General features: G+C 34.9%; 1 protein-coding gene across 6 annotated transcripts in view; it reads right to left on the bottom strand.

The window, feature by feature from the left end:
* Positions 1 to 2,365: 2,365 nt before the first annotated feature.
* LOC144960771 (atrial natriuretic peptide receptor 1-like) overlaps positions 2,366 to 20,000 on the bottom strand; it is a 292,912-nt gene continuing 275,277 nt past the window's right edge. For 4 of the 6 annotated variants that reach the window (XM_078894069.1, XM_078894067.1, XM_078894066.1 and 1 more), the window contains exons 18-25: positions 19,497 to 19,571; positions 15,196 to 15,345; positions 12,405 to 12,528; positions 10,175 to 10,243; positions 8,559 to 8,733; positions 7,382 to 7,480; positions 3,772 to 3,863; positions 2,367 to 2,861 (exon numbers count right to left, since the gene is read on the bottom strand). In XM_078894069.1, the coding sequence (XP_078750195.1) occupies positions 2,778 to 2,861; positions 3,772 to 3,863; positions 7,382 to 7,480; positions 8,559 to 8,733; positions 10,175 to 10,243; positions 12,405 to 12,528; positions 15,196 to 15,345; positions 19,497 to 19,571 (868 nt within the window). In that variant the 3' untranslated portion in view covers positions 2,367 to 2,777. Of the gene's footprint in view, positions 2,862 to 3,771; positions 3,864 to 7,381; positions 7,481 to 8,558; positions 8,734 to 10,174; positions 10,244 to 10,337; positions 10,398 to 12,404; positions 12,529 to 15,195; positions 15,346 to 19,496; positions 19,572 to 20,000 lie in introns of those variants that run through there. The other 2 variants (XM_078894071.1, XM_078894070.1) reach the window with 2 other exon arrangements.

The raw sequence follows: 20,000 nt of genomic DNA on the forward strand, positions 1-20,000 counted from the left end.
CAAATTTGCTTTTTCAAGTTGAGGAATCAAAACTCCCTTTCTCTTGTGAACATTTTTTAACCCTTTCTTTACCAGCCATTTTCAGAATTTCCCCCAAAATTTCACATCCACCCAACACAAAAACAGTTTTTTCTTACTCAAACAGAAAAGCAAAGAATACGTTCTAAGCATATCTAATATTGATCAGCAAAAAGAACTCTACAATATAGTTTCACGTTTTTATAGCTATTATAAAACACTTTTCTTTAAATTCTGCGAATTAAATTTCAAATTTAAATTGACCTTTTTATAGCGCAATATCCACTAAATGTGCTCAAAGCGCTTTACAAGGGGTCCCTGGTCAACAGCAACATTTAACATGTAGGACGGGACATGCCGCTGATAGGCGATATTACAATTTTTCGGACAAAGACAACAATGTTAACGGCCAGCTACTCATTTTACACCTAAATACGGTGAGAGAAAGTGAGTAAAGAGCCTTCTCCAAGGACTCAACTATGCGGCGAGCGCGAGGTTCTAACCCAGGACCTTCCGATCCGAAAGCGAGTGTCATACCCACTAGACCACAAAGCCGCATTTACAATAGAAATTTGAATGATAACAGTGCTGGTTGGGTCGTAACGTATGTGATGATTTTCCTATGGTGTGTAGGGAGAGGGGTAAAATACAGACGTACACCCTGACAAATTACCGTATTGGGAGAACAGGTCACAAATATACAGCTTTTAAATGAAGATCTGACTTATTCTGGAAAAAAAAACATTAAAATAATTTTGACCATAAAACTCGTCCATAAAATATCAATCAATTTAAATGACCCTCATCCTTGCAAATACTCTCAAACCTGGGACTTTATGACAACTACGCAAAGTCCCAAGTATTAGAATTTTTTGCTGAGTCGGTAAAATTGATTGATATTTATTTGAACGAGTTGTCTTTCCAATCCTTTAAATATTTTTGTTATTGAGCGTTTTACGGCGCTTGCACGACTTTTAGGTCATATCAGCGCCAGTAAAAAAATGATGAAAATTTGATAAAAAAATATTCTAGATGAACAATTAAAAGGACTTGATAAAAAAAAGTAAGACAAAGGGGAGATGGTTCAAATGAGGAATATATTTAGATTCCAAGAGCATACTGTCAATGTACATAGTTTGAGATCACCTAAAAGTCTCATCCAGACACCAGCACAACATCCCATTAAGAGGAACGCACTCAAATGTTTACAAATCATATGTTAAAAATTAAAAAAAATAACAGTACATAACAGAGTGATGATTAGGAAAAAAAGATATCACCTCCGCAAACTATAACTATACATTCGACTGTTTTCTACTCAGCAAAAGAACTCCGGCCAGGGTCAGGATAAAATCAAGTAATCTCATTCCAAGGCGAATACAGAAAGTAATTTGAAAACAGATTCAGGGGGATAGAAGACACAGTAAGTACCTCCCTGCCCTTTATCGGAGGTCAGGAACCACGTCCAGACACAACATGTGACCTCCCTGCTCACTATGGGAGGTCAGGAACCCTACCCAGACACAGTGAGTGACCTACCTGCTCACTATGGGAGGTCAGGAACCCTACCCAAAATTCTGTAAATACGTATTGTCCCAAAGTAGGGGAATTGACTGGTAAATATAGACTGTATATCGTGAGTGCGATATTTACATCATATTATCAATTATCAATTTAATATTCAATAATATTGACAATCACATTTATTCTCATAAGGATGTTTAAGTCAATGAGGGCAGTGATGATGGTGATAATAATAATAATAATAATAATAATAATAATAATAATAATAATAATAATAATAATAATATAATATAATAATAATAATAAATAATATAATAATAATAATAATAATAATAATAATAATAATAATAATAATAATAATAATAATAATAATAATAATAATAATAATAATAATAATAATAATAATAATAATAATATAATAATAATAATAATAATAATAATAATAATAATAATAATAATAATAATAATAATAATAATATAATAATAATAATATATAATATATAATAATAATAATAATAATAATAATAATAATAATAAATAATAATAATAATAATAATAATAATAATAATAATAATAATAATAATAATAATAATAATAATAATAATAATAAATAATAATAATAACAAAAACAACAACAACAACAGCCATAATGATAATTAAAATAAGAAGAAATATTGCCTATAGTACAATATATATATATATATATATATAATATATATATATATATATATATATATATATATATACATATATATATATATATATATATATATATTATATAATATATATATATATATAATATATATATATATATATATATAAGAAAAAATATTATTTGTTTAAAAAATATATCACAGCCAAATTTGATATCGTCTTTAAATATAGATATGGACCATTATCAATATTATCCAGATATCATTTGGTACGTTTCGGGACAACCCCTCATCATCTAAAACAATTAATGCAACTATAATGCGTTCTTAACATTATGATGTTGATATTATGCATTTAAGTAAAATATTCTCTCCATTTCCATACCAGATTAATTAATTAGTTAATCAAGCCGCATAAAACTGTGCGTATAATTAATTTTATATTTTTTTAAATATTATAATCTGACACAGAGAAATAATATGTGAGAACGCTTCACCCAACTGGCAGTCTAAAAGTAAATAACAAAGAGCTGAGTGACGTCATCTTCATTCATCATTCTATACGGATATGTACATTGATTATCACAATATGTTGAGCGAAACCCCCGGGCTATCGCTGGCGTTCTTCTCTCCCAGTAGCCAGTACGTCACCACTTGGCCCTTGCCCTGAAATTGGAAGAGAAAATTGAAAAAAGGAAAATTGAAAAACTATCTAATCATAATGATATCTTTGTTTGGTTTGTATATTTCTTTTTGTTTTTTGTTTTTCGTTGTTTCTTGTTGTTGTTGTTGTTGTTATTGTTGTTGTTGTTGCTGTTGTTTTGTTGTATTTTTATTGATATGTTTTTTTTTTGTCGCAGTTGTTTTTTTCTTTTGGGTTTTTATTTTGTTTGTTGTTTTTTTGTTGTTTTATTATGTTAAGGGTTTACACCGCTTGCAGCACTTTTAGAAGAAAAAAAACAACAACAAAAAGTCATAGAAAAATAAATAAATGAAACAAACGGTTCTGTAGTCTTGTGGTGTGACACTCGCCTTCAGATCAGAAAGTCCTGGGTTCGAGTCTGGAGTGTCTCACAGTTGACTTCTTGGAAAAGGCACTTTACTCACATTATCTCAAGGTACTCATATGTAAAATGAGTAGCTTGCAGTCAACAACGTTGACATTGTCCGAAAAAAAACAACTAATATCGCCTACCTATCATTGCCGTTGCTTACTTTATGACGACTGTCCGAGAGGCGTGGTTATCTATGTGTCTTTTTGTTATGTTTAACAATCACTGCCATTGTTTACATAATAATGAATGTCCGAGAGGCGTAGTAATCTATGTGTCTATTTGCTATGTTTACCAATCACTGCCATTGTTCACATAATAACGACTGTCCGAGAGGCGTGGTTATCTATGTGTCTATTTGCTAAGTTTACCAATCACTGACATTGTTTACATAATAACGTCTGTCCGAGAGGCGTGGTTATCTATGTGTCTATTTGCTATGTTTACCAATCACTGCCATTGTTTACTTATTAACAACTGTCCGAGAGGCGTGGTTATCTAAGTGTCTATGTGATAGGACTTGCCTTCATCTCCACGTTTCCTCGACATTCCAATTCAAAAGATCCAAATGTGTCCAGGACTTCTTTACAGATGGAACTTACGTGGATTCGTAAAGCTGAATGGGGGGGGGGGGGGGGAATAGAAGATATAATAATAATAATAATGATATGATAATGTTATGATAATAGTGATAATAATGATTTTAATGATACTACTACTACTACTTTTACTACTTTCACTACTACTACTACTACTACTACTACTACTACTACTACTACTACTACTACTACTACTACTACTACTACTACTACTACTACTACTACTACTACTACTTATAAATAATTCGTTGGTCTCAGGTAGTGTCCCCGACTCGTTTAAATGTGCCATTGTTAAACCACTATTAAAGAAGTCCGATCTAAATGTAAACGAACTGAAAAATTACAGACCTGTCTCCAACCTTCCATATCTATCCAAAGTGCTTGAACGCATTGTGTTAAAAGGCTTTTGTATCATATCCATCTAAATAATTTAAGTGAAAATTTCCAATCTGCCTATAAATCACATCATAGCACTGAAACTGCCCTTTTAAAAGTATGCACTGATATTCTTAATAGTATTGACAAAAATCATGTCTGTTTATTGACTATGTTGGACCTTTCGGCTGCATTTGACACCATTGATCACGAGATGCTTATTAAACGATTAGAAATTACTTTTGGAATAAGAGACACTGCGCTTAGTTGGTTTAAATCATACCTAACATCAAGATCTCAGTCGGTTCTGATCGATGGCGCAGTATCAAAAACATTTCCTCTAAATTACGGCGTTCCGCAGGGGTCTGTCCTTGGTCCTGTTATTTTTACTCTTTATACTCAACCTCTTTCGGATATTTTTGTTAAAAATAAATTAATTTATCATTTCTATGCTGATGACACTCAGGTCTATGTAAGCGATATCCCTAGTAATATCCCATCATTGATTACCCGTGTTGAAGACTGTATTAGAGATGTTAAATGCTAGATGGAAATTAACAAGTTAAAGCTGAATAATGAAAAGACAGAGGTGATGGTGTGTGGTAGAAAAAGTGTTTTGAAAGATGATTTTCTGAAGTTTACTCTAAATATAAAAGGGTGCACAATTAACCTCTCAACGTGTGTGAAAAACCTCGGTGTAATGCTAGATCAACATATGACTATGCAGGCACAGTTTGATTCTCTATGTAGAAGTTTGACAATAGGATTAAAAAGAATTGCTTCAGTTAGACCTTTCCTAACAAGAGAAGTAACATGCAAACTAATAACATCTTTCATACTATCTAAAATAGATTACTGTAATTCGTTAATCTCGAATGTAAGCAACGATAAAATATCACGCCTTCAAAGTATCCAGAATGCGGCTGCTAAATTGATTTTAAGAAAGAAGATAACATCCTACTCGTTGCCACTTTTGTATGAGCTGCATTGGTTACCAGTTAAAGTGAGAATCGAATTCAAACTAGCAGTATTGTGCTATAAGTGCCTTAATGATCAAGCACCATTGTATATTACTGAATTTTTAGAAACGTATAAGCCAACGAGGAGTCTACGTTCTGCACTAGATTCTACAAAATTAATTGTTACAAATAAATATACATATAAATTTTACGGCGGCAGATCGTTCAGTCACGTCGGACCTTCCATCTGGAACTCTCTTCCTAAAAGAATAAGAGAAGCGCAGTCCTTATCAATATTTAAATCAAAGTTAAAACACCATCTCTTTGTTAAAACACATCTTGATGAATGCATCTTTGTAATTTTACCCCAATATGAATGTTAATTTAGTTTATGTTGTTATATCATTATTTTATATTATTTCCGTATTTGACATAGCATGTGGATGTATTATAACATATCTTGTATTAATGAATTTATGTTTAGTTATTACATTGTTGTATAATGATAATATTATGTTGATGTAGTTTGTATAATGTTTCATTTGTATAATAATGTCACTGTATTATTGTTTCGCGCATTGAGCATCACCCAGTGATGAAAATGCGCGTTATAAATGTCATGTATTATTATTATTATTACTACTACTACTACTACTACTACTACTACTACTACTACTACTACTACTACTACTACTACTACTACTACTACTACTACTACTACTACTACTACTACTACTACTGCTACTACTGCTACTAATACTACTACTAATACTACTACTACTACTACTACTACTACTACTACTACTACTACTTACTACTACACTACTACTACTACTACTACTACTACTACTACTACTACTACTACTACTACTACTACTACTACTACTACTACTACTACTACTACTACTACTACTACTACTTACTATACTACTACTATACTACTACTACTACTACTACTACTACTACTACTACTACTACTACTACTACTACTACTACTACTACTAACTACTACTACTACTACTACACTACTACTACTACTACTACTACTACTACTACTCTACTACTACTACACTACTACTACTACTACTAATACTACTACTACTACTACTACTACTACTACTACTACTACTACTACTACTACTACTACTACTACTACTACTACCACTACTAGGACGACTACTACTAGTAGATGATGATAATCGGATGATGATGATGATGATGATGATGATGATGATGATGATGATGATGATGATGATGATGATGATGATGATGATGATGATGATGATGATGATGATGATGATGATAAGCCCTCACGCGCTTACTTTAGCTAAAATCCTACATATTAAGCTTTGAAGTGGTCGAGAGGTTAAGACATTGCACTGTGATCCAAAAGATCATGGGTTCGAGCCAGGTTTGATGCACTTTCTTTTTTTCTAGGTCAAGAATAGTAACCCCCGATTTTCTAAGTGTGACAACATGGGTGATTCCTGTTGACATCAGACATCTTGTTTGATGGATTATCTATATATTCCTTCATGGAATGCCTAGGCCACGGTATCTCACTGTGACAACATGGGTGATTCCTGTTGACGTCAGACATCTTGTTTGATGAGTTATCTATATTCCTTCGTGGAATGCCTAGACGACGGTATCTCACTGTGACAACATGGGTGATTCCTTTTGACATCAGACATCTTGTTTGATGAGTTATCTATATTCCTTCATGGAATGCCTAGGCGACGGTATCTCACTGTGACAACATGGGTGATTCCTGTTGACATCAGACATCTTGTTTGATGAGTTATCTATATTCCTTCATGGAATGCCTAGGCGACGGTATCTCACTGTGACAACATGGGTGATTCCTTTTGACATCAGACATCCAATTTGAAAGATCATCTATGATGATTTTGTGGTTTTGAGGAAAATGCTTGACACGGCAAAAAATCCGACCTCGGGTGCAATTATCCGACTTTTTCCTACCAATCCGACCCTAAGGTAAAAAATCCGACTTTATCCGACTTATCCGACCTCGCTGGACACCCTGTATATTCCTCGTGGAATGCCTAGGCGACAGGATCTTATGAAGGATGTAATTTCTTTTTTAAATGAGCTTAGATAGAACATAATCGTTATCATCAAGTTGACCCTAATATAATAAAGTTTAGAGATGACTGGTCAGATATTAAAAGTTGACTCACGTTGACCATTTGACTCCATTCTGGATGCTGTGTTGACCGTGTCACCGAACAAACAGTATCGAGGCATTTTGAGCCCGACCACACCAGCACATACAGGACCTGGGTAATGTAGTAGAATATAAAGGTAATATTGTAATAGATAAAGGTAATATTATGTAGATTTAGGTAATATTATAGTAGATTAAGGTAACATTGTAGTAGATACATAAAATTTTGTGTAGTATATGGTATTATTGTAGTAGATAAAGGTAATATTTTGTAGATTAAATTACCCTCATAGTAGATTAAATTATTACTGTAGTAAATAAAGGTCATATTTTATAGATGGAAGTGCCTTTGTAGTAGATTAAGGTAGTATAGCTGCATATAAAGATAATGTTTAGATTGAAGTAGCACTGTAGACGATTAAGGTAATGCATAGAATAGGGTAATGGTTTAGTAAATTAAGGGAATATTGTATTGAAAAAAGGCAATATTGTAGTAGACGAATATCATATTGTGGGGAAAGGTAAAATTGTAGAAGACCATGGTAATAATGCAGTAGATTAAGGCAGTATTGAAGTATATAAAATCCAATATTGCTGTAGATTAAGGTATTATATATTAGATAAAAATGGGGTATATGTTAATACAAGTGAAATAACATCGCTACAACAAACAACGTTACCACCACCTTCTTCTTCTCCTCCTCCAAATCCTCCTCCTCCTCCTCCTCCTCCTGCTCCTCCTCCTCTTAATCCTCCTCCTCCTCCGTCTTCTTCTTCTTCTTCTTCTTCTTCTTCCTCTTCTTCTTCTTCTTCTTCTTCTTCTTCTTCTTCTTCTTCTTCTTCTTCTTCTTCTTCTTCTTCTTCTTCTTCTTCTTCTTCTTCTTTTTCATCTCCTCCTCCTCTTCCTCGTCCTCGTCCATCTCCTCCTCCTCCTCCACCACCACCTTCTCCTCCTCCTCCTCATCCTCCTCCTCCTCCTCATCCTCCTCCACCACCACCTTCTTCTTCTTCTCCACTTTCTCCTCCTCCTCCTCCTCCTCCTCCTCCTCCTCCTCCTCCTCCTCCTCCTCCTCCTTCTTCTTCTTCTTCTTCATTCCAGCTGCCAACACCATCATGCCCTTAGAACGACGAAAAGGTTCTAACACCCTCATCCAGTCACTATAACAATTCCTCCACTCAGACCGTTGTACCTGTGTGAATGCCTATCCTAAGCTTGAGCTGGTCATTGGGCCTGTGTCGAATTCTGAAGGACATCGTTGCCTTGAGTAATGAGAGCGACATTCGGGCAATTTCCCTGGCATGGAAAATTCCATTCCTATCTGGCAGACCCGATACGACCATATACGCATCGCCTATGGTTTCCACCTGGATATAATATAAATTGAATGATTAAAATTGTGAGATTTTATAATGTGTAAAATCCCCTAAACGTGCTGTGAATGCTTCAACAGCCGATGCCTTTCCATCATTAAGGTAGAGGACGACAGAGAAACAGCAAAACGTCCCGAATTCGACCTGGTACCAACAGTGATGAGACGCAGGCTCCGCTTTGCGGGACATATATCTTACGCATGGACGCAGACCGCCTCCTGCGTCGAACTTTTATTGCCTACATGAAGAGCCCGACAACTAGACCAGCAGGCACTCTACTACATGGGCTGGATTCTACGCCCATTGACGAAATTGTGACTGTAGCCAGGAACAGACGTGCTTGGTCCCAATATGTGAATTCCCTGTGAGCGCGACACTTTTATGCTGATGTAGCATAGCACCTTATAGGTGCCGTACTAATGTACAATGCAACTCATACATACATAAACGTGCTCAAAGCGCTTTATCAAGGGTCCCTCCCTGACCAGCAGCAACATGTAACGTGCAGAACGAGACATGACGCCTGTTAGGCCATATTAATTTTTTTTTTCCGACAAAATAAACCCACTGTTAACAGCAAGGCAATCATTTTACACCTGAGTAAGGTGAGAGAATGTGAGTAAAGAGTCTATTCCAAGGATTCAACTATGCGCCGAGCGGGGCTCGAACCCAGGACTTTCTCGATCCGAAAGCGAGTGGCATCCCTACCACAACAATATTACCTGGAGCGAGGCAAGGTCTGTGCCAAGAACAGAAGATGTAAGAGTGCTGTTGAGTTGAGGCCCAATGCTCCGCCAGAAGCCAAGAGGCATACGTCAAGTAATACAATACTAACATCTCGTCAAGTGTCATAAGTAGAAATAGTGAGTTTATTTCATGAGCGAAGAGCACACGCCACAGTCAAGTCCAGAGCAGATACCATCGTTTATCCGATTCCTAACCCTATCCACTCCAGAGTAGTGAGAGATGATTAACCAACAAAGGCCCTGTACTCCGCCAGAAGCCAAGTGGCAAAAGTCAGCCAAGTCAAAGGTCAATTACCAAATCAACAAATCTACATAGATCCATAGAATAAGTACCTTTTTGACATCAAAACAATTTTATTTAAAAATCGAGCTTTTATATAGCGCAATATCCATTAAATGTGCTCATAACGCTTCACAAGGGGTCCCTGGTCAACAGCAACACGTGGCATGTAGAACGAGACATGACGCCTGTTAGGCGATATTACAATTTTTTTCGGACAGATACAACGCTCTTAACGGCCAGGTACTCATTAAATTTGGTGAGAGAATATGAGTAAAGAGCCTTTTCCAAGAACTCGACTATGCGACTATGCGACTATGCGCCGAGCTAGGCTCGACCCCATGACCTTCCGATCCGAAAGCGAGTGTCATACCACGTGACCATATAGCCGCACATGTAGAATACGTACCTTATAGACATCAAAATTTTCCACGATTGAGTCGAAGGTCGTGTAAAGGTCATTCAAAAGGTCAACCACCTGTTTTTGGGAAATAAAAGATTAAAAAGTGTTAATGATTTATTGTAATTGTTGAGTCATTCAAAAGGTCAACCACCTGTTTTTTTGTGAAATAAAAGAATAAAAAGTGTTAATGATTTATTGTAATTGTTGGGTCATTCAAAAGGTCAACCACCTGTTTTTGGGAAATAAAAGATAAAAAGTGTTAATGATTTATTGTAATTGTTGGCTGCTGGAAGCTCGAAGAAATAAATAACAATTTGATGTTGAATGTAAGTTTTAATTTGATACACAAAAAGACAGATAGTATGGACGTTTCGGGTTTCCCCTTTATAAAAAACAGGATGAATGAAACACTAAAGATGAATGAGATCATGTGGTAGTGGCGTTGTTAAGATGACTATTCATCTGTAGAGTTTTATTCATCCTGTTTTTGTTGATAAAGGGGAAACCTGAAACGTAAAATAGTATCTGTTTTCGTATAATGAATTATAGCTTACATTAAATTTCACATTGTTTTTTAATAATAGAAGGCGAAATAAGCGCATACAAAATAATATTTATTTTCAAGTAGAACTGCAATTTTTGTTTATTTTGATGGGAAATATGAAATTAAGAAATTAAGGAGCAGGCACCAGTGTAAGATAAAGATCTGAACAAGTGTATATGAAAAGTGCCAGACAAAGCAAGAAAGAAAAATACACGAAAAAAAAAACCAACCCAAAAAACAACCTACCTCGGCTGAGGATCGAACCTCAGACCTTCTGATTACCGGTAAGACTTGCTACCATTACGTGTGTAATGGTAGCACATTGGACCGGTGATCAGAAGGTCTCAGGTTCGAGGGAATGCCCAATAGGGCACGATAAAAATAACTCGGTGAATGAATACACAGAGATGAAAGAATCGTATTTTCTTATTTGTGTCAGTGCATGACGCAATCAGTCGCAGGTGAAATTTTGTATTTGCATTTTCTGAAAGAATATACACTCTCCAGAGCATTTTAATCTTTATTTGAAGTAAATCGGGTGATTTTTCATGAAGTTATGGTCAGATGTATGGGGAAGGCATCCAGCAACCTTTCTCAATTTTTTTTCAACATGGCTAGCTGTAACAAATATTTAGAAGAGAAATTAAGCTTAGATATTTCCCCGAAGGTGTACAAAAAGGGGTGATTTAATCATTTTTGACATAATTCATTTTTGATTTTAAAAAATAGACCTTCTAACTAAACTTGGCAATATCTCAGTTCAAACCTTTTCACCATCCGACTGATTACGTCATTCACTGTAACATTTTATTTAACCGAGAGAAGCTTCTGTAAGCGAACTTTTATCATACGAGTTTGATTGGGGATTTTCTTCCCAAATAACCCATAATATCAGTACTTTATGATGGAAATGAAATTTTGGCACAACATCATATACAAGAATAGAAGGTCTGAGGTTCGATCCCTCGTAGAGGTCGACAGAAATTTTGGGATCGTTTTTTTTTTCTTGTATTTTTCTTTCTTCCTTTGTCTGTCACCTTTCATACACACTTGTTCAGATCTTTATCTTACACCGGTGCCTGCTCCTTAATTCCTTAATTTCATATATTGATAGAATGAAGTTGACGCCACTCCGGTCTTTGTTATAATTTTTTGCCATCAGTGTTTCGGAGTAATTCTCACTTAACTGTATTAAAACCAGATTGTAAACGATTACGGTTACACATTTTTACATGTTTATGTGTGTTGGTCCGTTATACTTCCGGATGGTAATATTGTGAGCTTCTTAGCCATTAGCACACTATCTATAGATAGTATGCGCTTGCCTAAGAAGCTCACAACATTGCCATCCGGAAGTATAACGTACCCAACACATAAAACTATGTGTAACCTTGAAAGACTCCAACCACCATTCAATACATACGACACAAGTTTTTTTTGGGCATTATATTTTATTTGTTTTCCACGTTAATATGTGTATTTTTGTGCTGACGAAGGGTTTGTACCCGAAACGTCCATCGTCTGTTTTGTTCCCATACGAAGCCTCTCCATTTTCACTCTTTCGTTAGTAGTCTGGATAATACAGTTCAGTGAGAATGACTCATAAAATTGGATTGCAAAAAAAAAAAAAAAAAAAAAAAAAAATAACAAAGACCTGGGTGACGTCAACTTCTTTCTATCTATAAGTCTTACCTGCATTGGGGTACTTTCCGCACTCATAGCTGTAAACCCACAGATATCACTAAAGTAGATGGACACGCTCTCAAACCACTCGGCGACAACTGACTCGCCACGTATCAAATGGCTGGCGACTTTCCTGGGGGGCATCGAGTAAAAAAACCACACAAGTATTATTTATAACAATGTGAAATCGAATGTGAATGTAATTTGCGACCCACCGTATCGAATCGGTATTTTGTCGAGATCCACTCGGTAAGGGAAATTGAATTCATAGCCACAAATATCGTACTTGGGTTAAATTTCTGTACGTTCTGGTGGAGTATAAAGAGTATTTCTTGCATTGCAAAATCTTCTAAGCTCCAATTTCTCATCATTCTATCTCTAAATTCACTTTTTGGGGTCTGAATCATCCCGACATAATACCGTTTTGAGACGGAGGGTCACATTTTACTTTATCTTACTAGAAAGGCTGTCAGTCAGACTTGAAAGCAGCGTTGATAAATTCAAAAATAAACTGAAAACCTATCTCTTTGGGAAGTATTTAAATTAGATTATGCCAGGAATTATTGCAAAGCGCATACTTTCGTGCGTTTGTGTGCGTACGTGTCAGCAGGATAAAATATTTTTTAAGAAACCCAAACAAGCTCTCTACAAAACAAAACAAAAACAAAAAAACTTGAGCTTTAATATAGCGCAATATCCACTTAAATATTCTCAAAACGTTTTGCAAGGGGTCTCTGGCCAACAGCAACATTTAACATTTAAGACGGGACATGACGCCTGTTAGGCGATGTTATAAGTTTCTTTTTTTTTTTTCGGACAGAGACAATGCTGTAAACGGCCAGGTACTCATTTTACACTTGAGTACGGTGAGAGAATGTGAGTAAAGAATCTTTTCCAAGGACTCAACTATGCGCCGAGCCGAGCGAGGCTCGAACCCAGGACCTTCCGATCCGAATGCAAGTGTCATACCACAAGACCACATAGCCGCATAAAACAAAACATTCACGTACAGTGTTAACTGGGATCAAGAAGCAATGCCCAATACGCTAAAAAAACAAAACAAAACACAAACAAACAAAACAAAACAAAAAAAAATAAAACCCGTTTTATTTGATTAAAAAAAAAAAAAAGTCAGTTCATTCTTCCGAAAAATGAAGGAAACAGTGAACTAATCCAGGTGTCAACCGCAGTGAACACGAAAATTGAAAAGAGTAAAATAAAAAAAAGGGGAAGCGTTATTCAGAAATGTATTAGTAAAAAAAAGAAGAAATATAGCAAAAGAAACAAAAAAAAAAAAACAAAACAGAAAACAAAACAAACCCCCCCCCCAAAAAAAAACAAAAACAAAACAACAAAAAACAAAGAAAAACCAACAAGAACAAACCAAAAAAAAAACAACAAAAAAAAAACAAAACAAAACAAAACAAAAAATAAAAAAATAAAACAGCAAACAAAAAAATCAGCAGGAGGAGAAAATGGATAAGAAAAACAAAAGAGAAATGAGAGAGAGAGATAAAGAGAGGGAGAGAGAGAGAGAGAGAGAGAGAGAGAGGGGGGATGACATTATTAAAAAAAATAAAGAAAGACGGAGAGAGAGAGAGAGGGTGGGATGACATTATTTAAAAAATAAAGAAAGACGGAGAGAGCGAGAGAGGGGGAGAAAGAAAGGAGAAAAAGAGATATAAAGAGTGCGGGAGATAGAGATAGAAAGAAAGAAAAAAAGAAAGAAGGAGAGAGAGAGAGAGAGAGAGAGAGAGAGAGGAGAGAGAGAGTGAGGAAGAGACAAAGAAAAAGAAAGGAAGAGAAAAAAAGAGAGAAAATATTGAACTGCATTGTTTATTTATAAATTAGTTTGTTTTCAACGATTATCTGTTAATTGTATTGCTGACGAAGGTTTTATCCAAAACGTTTATTGCTTGTAGGGTTTCAATCTAAACCCGATCCGTTTTCATTCACAAATATTTTACTGGGTCATAGTTATTTCAATTGACTCCACTATAACAAAGAAAGTATTGGACTGGAACCCTCAGGGCAGAAGATCAAGGGGAAGGCCACGAGGAACATGGAGAAGAATCAAAGAAGCTTATATACAGAGAAGTGGTAAGACCTGGAATGAGATTTTAAAAAGTTAGCTCAGGATAGAGAAGGATGGAAACTGTTTGTCTGTGGCCTCATACCCTGACCCAGGGTGAAAAAGGCAATGATGATGATGATGTGATGATGATATGATGATGATGATGATGATGATGAGATGATGAGATGATGATGATGATGATGATGATGATGATGATGATGATGATGATGATGATGATAATGATAATGATGGATGATGATGATGGTAATAATGGTGATGATAATGATGACGATAATGACGACGATGATAATGATGAAGAAGATGATGATGATGACGACGACGATGATAATTATGATGATGATGATACGATGATCATGATAATGATGATGATGATGATGATGATGATGATGATGATGATGATAATGATGATGATGATGATGATGATGATGATGATGATGATGAGATGATGATGATGATGATGATGATGATGATGTGATCATAATGATGACGATAGATGATGATGATGATGATGATGATGATGATATGATGATCAAAATGATGACGATGTGATGATGATGATGTGATGATGATATGATGATCAAAATGATGATGATGATGATGATGATGATGATGATGATGATGATGATGATGATGATGATGATGATGATGATGATGATGATGATGATGATGATAATGGATGATAATGATAATAGTTATTTCACTCACTTTGGTAGCATGTTGTACAACAAATCTTCTGCTTTTCTTTTCTGTTGTAAATAGTCTGCAGTCCTCTCCTCGACCAGGGCCTCCAGGTTGTTGGCGTATTGCTCCATTCGGGACAGAAGATTGTCCAAGATATTCCCTTTGTCTCCGTCTCTGATGGTGGATAAGAATAGATAGTATGCAGTTGGCTAAGAAACTCACAACATTGCCATCCAGGTGTATGACGGACCAACACGCAAAACTTAGAATTGAGTTGACGTCACTCGGGTCTTTGTTATTATTATTATTATTATTATTATTATTATTATTATTATAAATTATTATTATTATTATTATTATTATTATTATTATTATTATATTATTATTATTATTATTATTATTAATATATTTTATTTATTATTTATTTATATTATTTATTTTTTTCCATCCACGTTTATGAGTAATTCTCATTAAACTGTATTAATCAGACTACGAAATTTTGAGGTTAAACATAGTTTTGTGTGTTGGTCCGTTATATTTCCGGATGGCAATGTTATGAGCTTCTAAGCCAAGCGCATACTGTCTATAGATAGTGTACGCTTGGCTAAGAAGCTCATAACATTGCCATCCGGAAGTATAACAGACCAACACACAAAACTATGTGTAACCTTGAAAGCTTTTAAATAGAATGAGATTTACGTCACTCGGGTCTTTGTTATTGTTTTTTTTTTACCATCAATATTTATGAGTAATTCTCACTAAACTGTATTAACCAGAATATAAACATTCAAAATTATACATAGTTTTGTGTGTTGGTCCGTTATGCTTCCGGATGGTAATGTTCTTAATATAATCTAGTAACGTGTGTGATAACTATTCACCCAATTGGACTCAATAGTCTGGTGACACGTCGCCCAGCAACGGCGGCCATCGTGGTTCTAAACAAAGAAAATCTGTACTTTTTATTCTTCATGCTGGCTAGAACTTTTCATATGTCTAGTGATCAGAATGTATAAAAGTCAAAACATGATCAGATATATAATGTTTGTCTCCTCTGGATACACTTTTATGCTCGTCGGAGAAATATTTCATAAGGACGTCCGCCATTGTTCCGATAGTTTAGAGCCACTTACTAAGTTACCATGAGTCATTACGAGGGAAGTGACGTTGCGACTGTTGAAGGGTATTGGCGGTATAAAAACAAAAACAATGATCAGAGAGAGAGAGATCGATATCATTCACATTATATTTTTCGTCTTGTGTAAATTTGAAAATTACACTTTAAGATCATGTAGTGACCAAACGAAAATTTTGGAAAAAAGACCAAGAACAAAATATGGTGATAGATCTTTTGCTTGTTTCGGCCCCAAGATTTGGAATGAACTACCACGTGGTCTGAGGGAGTGCAAGTCTTTACCTGCCTTTAAAAAAGAATATCAAGACACATCTTTACAGTATTTGCTTTTATTGACGCCTTATCTATTTTATATATATATTATTTTTTTTTTTTAAATAAATTAATGAATCCATTGATTTGTATGAATTATTATTAATTATTTTTTATTATTATTAAATATTAAATTATTATATGTATTCATTATTTATTATTAAATATTATAAACCGTATATATTTATTATTATTATTATTATATTATTATTATTATTATTATTATTTATTATTATTATTATTATTATTAATATTATTATTATTATTATTATTATTATTATTATTATTATTTTATTAATTATATATTATTATATTATTATTAATATTATTATATATTATATTATTATTATTATTATTATTATTATTATATTATTATTATTATTATTATTATTATTATTATTATTATATTATTATATATATGTATATATTATTATTATTATTATTATTATTATTATTATATTATTATTATTATTATTATTATTATTATTATTATTATTATTATTATTATTATTATTATTATTATTTTTATTATTATATTATTTATTATTATTATTATTATTATATTATTATTATTACTTATTATTATTATTTATTATATATTATTATTATTATTATTATTATTATTATTATTTATTATTATTATTATTATTATTATTATTATTATTATATTATATTATTATTATTATTATTATTATTATTATTATTATTATTATTATTATTATTATTATTATATATTATTATTATTATATTATTATTATTATCTATTATTATTATTATTATTATTATTATTATTATTATTATTATTACATTATTATTATTATTATTATTATTATTATTATTATTATTATTATATTATTATTAATTATTATTATTATTATTATTATTATTATTATTATATTATTATATTATTATTATTATTATTATTATTATTATTATTATTATTATTATTATTATTATTATTATTATATTTATATATTATATTATTATTACTATTATTATTATCATTATTATTATTACTATTATCATTATCATTATTATTATTACTATTATTATTATCATTATTATTATTACATACAACCAACCATGCTAGTCCGAACACGTGTAAATGTGTGTCAAATTGACCATTTCACGCTGTAGAAACCGGGATAAACTCCGGCTCCATGGACAGAATGGCTCTGAAGCATTTTCAATACAGATCATCCCCATAAAACAAAATAACATTATATAATAAAAGTGCCTTTATTCATGAATACGGCAGCGTGGCTCAACAGTAACGGTCTTTGCTTCGTACCCGAAAGGTATCGAGTTCGATCACCCACCGCCGCGCTGTGTGACCTTGAGCAAGTCACCTCGCCCTGCACTGCGGCTGACGCCTGGGTTATTCCAGTCTTCCTTTCGAATAGACCCTAAAGACAAATTTCTCCATGGGGATGAATAAAGCGAATTTTATTTATCTTTTTATTTATCCCACACGGGAAATTTGTCTCGAGACGACCAGAATAACCTGGGCGTTAGCCGCTGTGCAGCGCCTGGTGATCGAACTCGGTACCTTTCGGCACATAGCAAAGACTATACCGCTGAACCACGCTGCCCCGCCCCCCCCCGCCCCCCCTCCTCTCCCTCACCCTCCTCTCCCTCTCTCCCCCCCCTCCCCCCCCCCCCCCTCCCTCCCCCTCTCCCCCCTTCCTCCCCCCTCCTCCCCCCTCCCCCCTCCCCTCCTCTCCCTCTCCCCCTCTCCCCCCCCTCCCCCCTCCTCCCCTCCTCCCCCCTCCCCCCCTCCTCCCCCCCCTCCTCCCCCCTCCACCCCCCTCCATCCCTTCCTCCCCCCTCCCCCCTCCTTCCCCCCTCCTTCCCCCCCTCCTTCCCCCCTTCCCCCTCCTCCCCCCTCTCCCCCCTCTCCCCCCCCCATTGTTTTAGACTATAAAGAGAACACGTTTATCAAAAACACAATTACCCAATTCGTGAAATCTCTTCTGTCGTAGCCATCGTAAAGTTATGACCTGATACTGACCAAAAAATGACGTCAAAATGCCAGTCTTTGACCACAAAAGAAAACAAATCGTGAGTTGTATTCAATAGTTCAACCAATGAAATGACTTGTTTCCATGAGCTCTACTAACGACAACTCACTAGGCGGTGCAAAAACCAAATAATGACGTCAAACTGCCAGTCCTTTTGGGTTTCAGTGTCAGGCTATAACTTTACGATGGTTACTCGTATGCTTCTTCCTCTACCTCACATGCCCTTAAAGAGAGAATATCATCATAGTCGCATAAAAAGTAATGTTTGTTTGTATTTAAGAGTTTCACGGCGCTTGCAACACATTAAGGTTATATCAGCGCCAGTAAAAATGAAGAAAATGGGATAGTAAAAAGTTCTAGAATTACAATTAAAGCACCCAAGAAAAAGTAAGACAAAGGGGAACTAGGAACAAATAGGGATCAGATGTAGATTCCAAGAGCACACCACCAATGTACTTAGCTTGAGATCACCTATAAGTCTCATCCGGACACAAGCACAAAATCCAACAAAGAGGAATACACTCAAATACTTACATTATACATTCAAAATTACAAATATAGTAATCAATAACAGAGAGATGATTTACAAGGAAAAAAATATCATCTCCTAAAACAATAACTGCATTTGTCTGTTTCCCTCCGAGCTAAGACTCCGGCCAGGGCCAGGACAAACCAAGTAATCTCATTCCAAGACAAAGACAAAAAGCATGTTGGAAAACAGATAAAAGGGGAAAAAAGACACAGTATGTACCTCCTCCCCCCCCCCCACCTGCCCACTGTGGGAGGTCAGGATCCCCACCCAGCATAACAAATAAGGGAAGACGTACATTATTATCAACAATGAAAATCAAACTTACCTGTTCAGCTTTCGGATGATGGACTTCAAGGCATGGAAATCGGGCCTGTCCGCCGGGTCCTCTGTCCAACATTTTCTATATTTAGATTGAAAAAGAAACAAATTGATCAAACCTTTGAAGTCCCGATTTTCACGATCGGCGGATCAAAGAGCTGAATGACGTCATTTGCAGTCAATGCAGTTAATGTCATTCGCACTTCGTTATTGCTTTTAGACGGGTATTTGGGTGAATAGTTCTCACTATAGCCCCCCCCCCTAGAGAAAGTCTGTGAAAGTAAAAGGTTATATGAAATGTCTGTAGGATTCATCTGTCAGGCAGAACAGTTGAGTTCTTGACCTTAACGCATAGCATGAGTAGAGTCTACCCTTCTTCTTCTATTTATATTCTTCTTCCTCCTCCATCTCCTCCACTTACTCCTCCTCCTCTTCCTCCTCCTCCTCCTCTTCCTCCTCCTCTTCCTCCTCCTCCTCTTCCTCCACATCCCCCCATCCTCCATCTCCTCCA

This window comes from Berghia stephanieae, chromosome 15, assembly GCF_034508935.2.
Source record: "Berghia stephanieae isolate SIO BIC M18660-M18661 chromosome 15, UCSD_Bste_1.3, whole genome shotgun sequence".
Taxonomy (NCBI): Eukaryota; Metazoa; Mollusca; class Gastropoda; order Nudibranchia; family Aeolidiidae; genus Berghia; species Berghia stephanieae.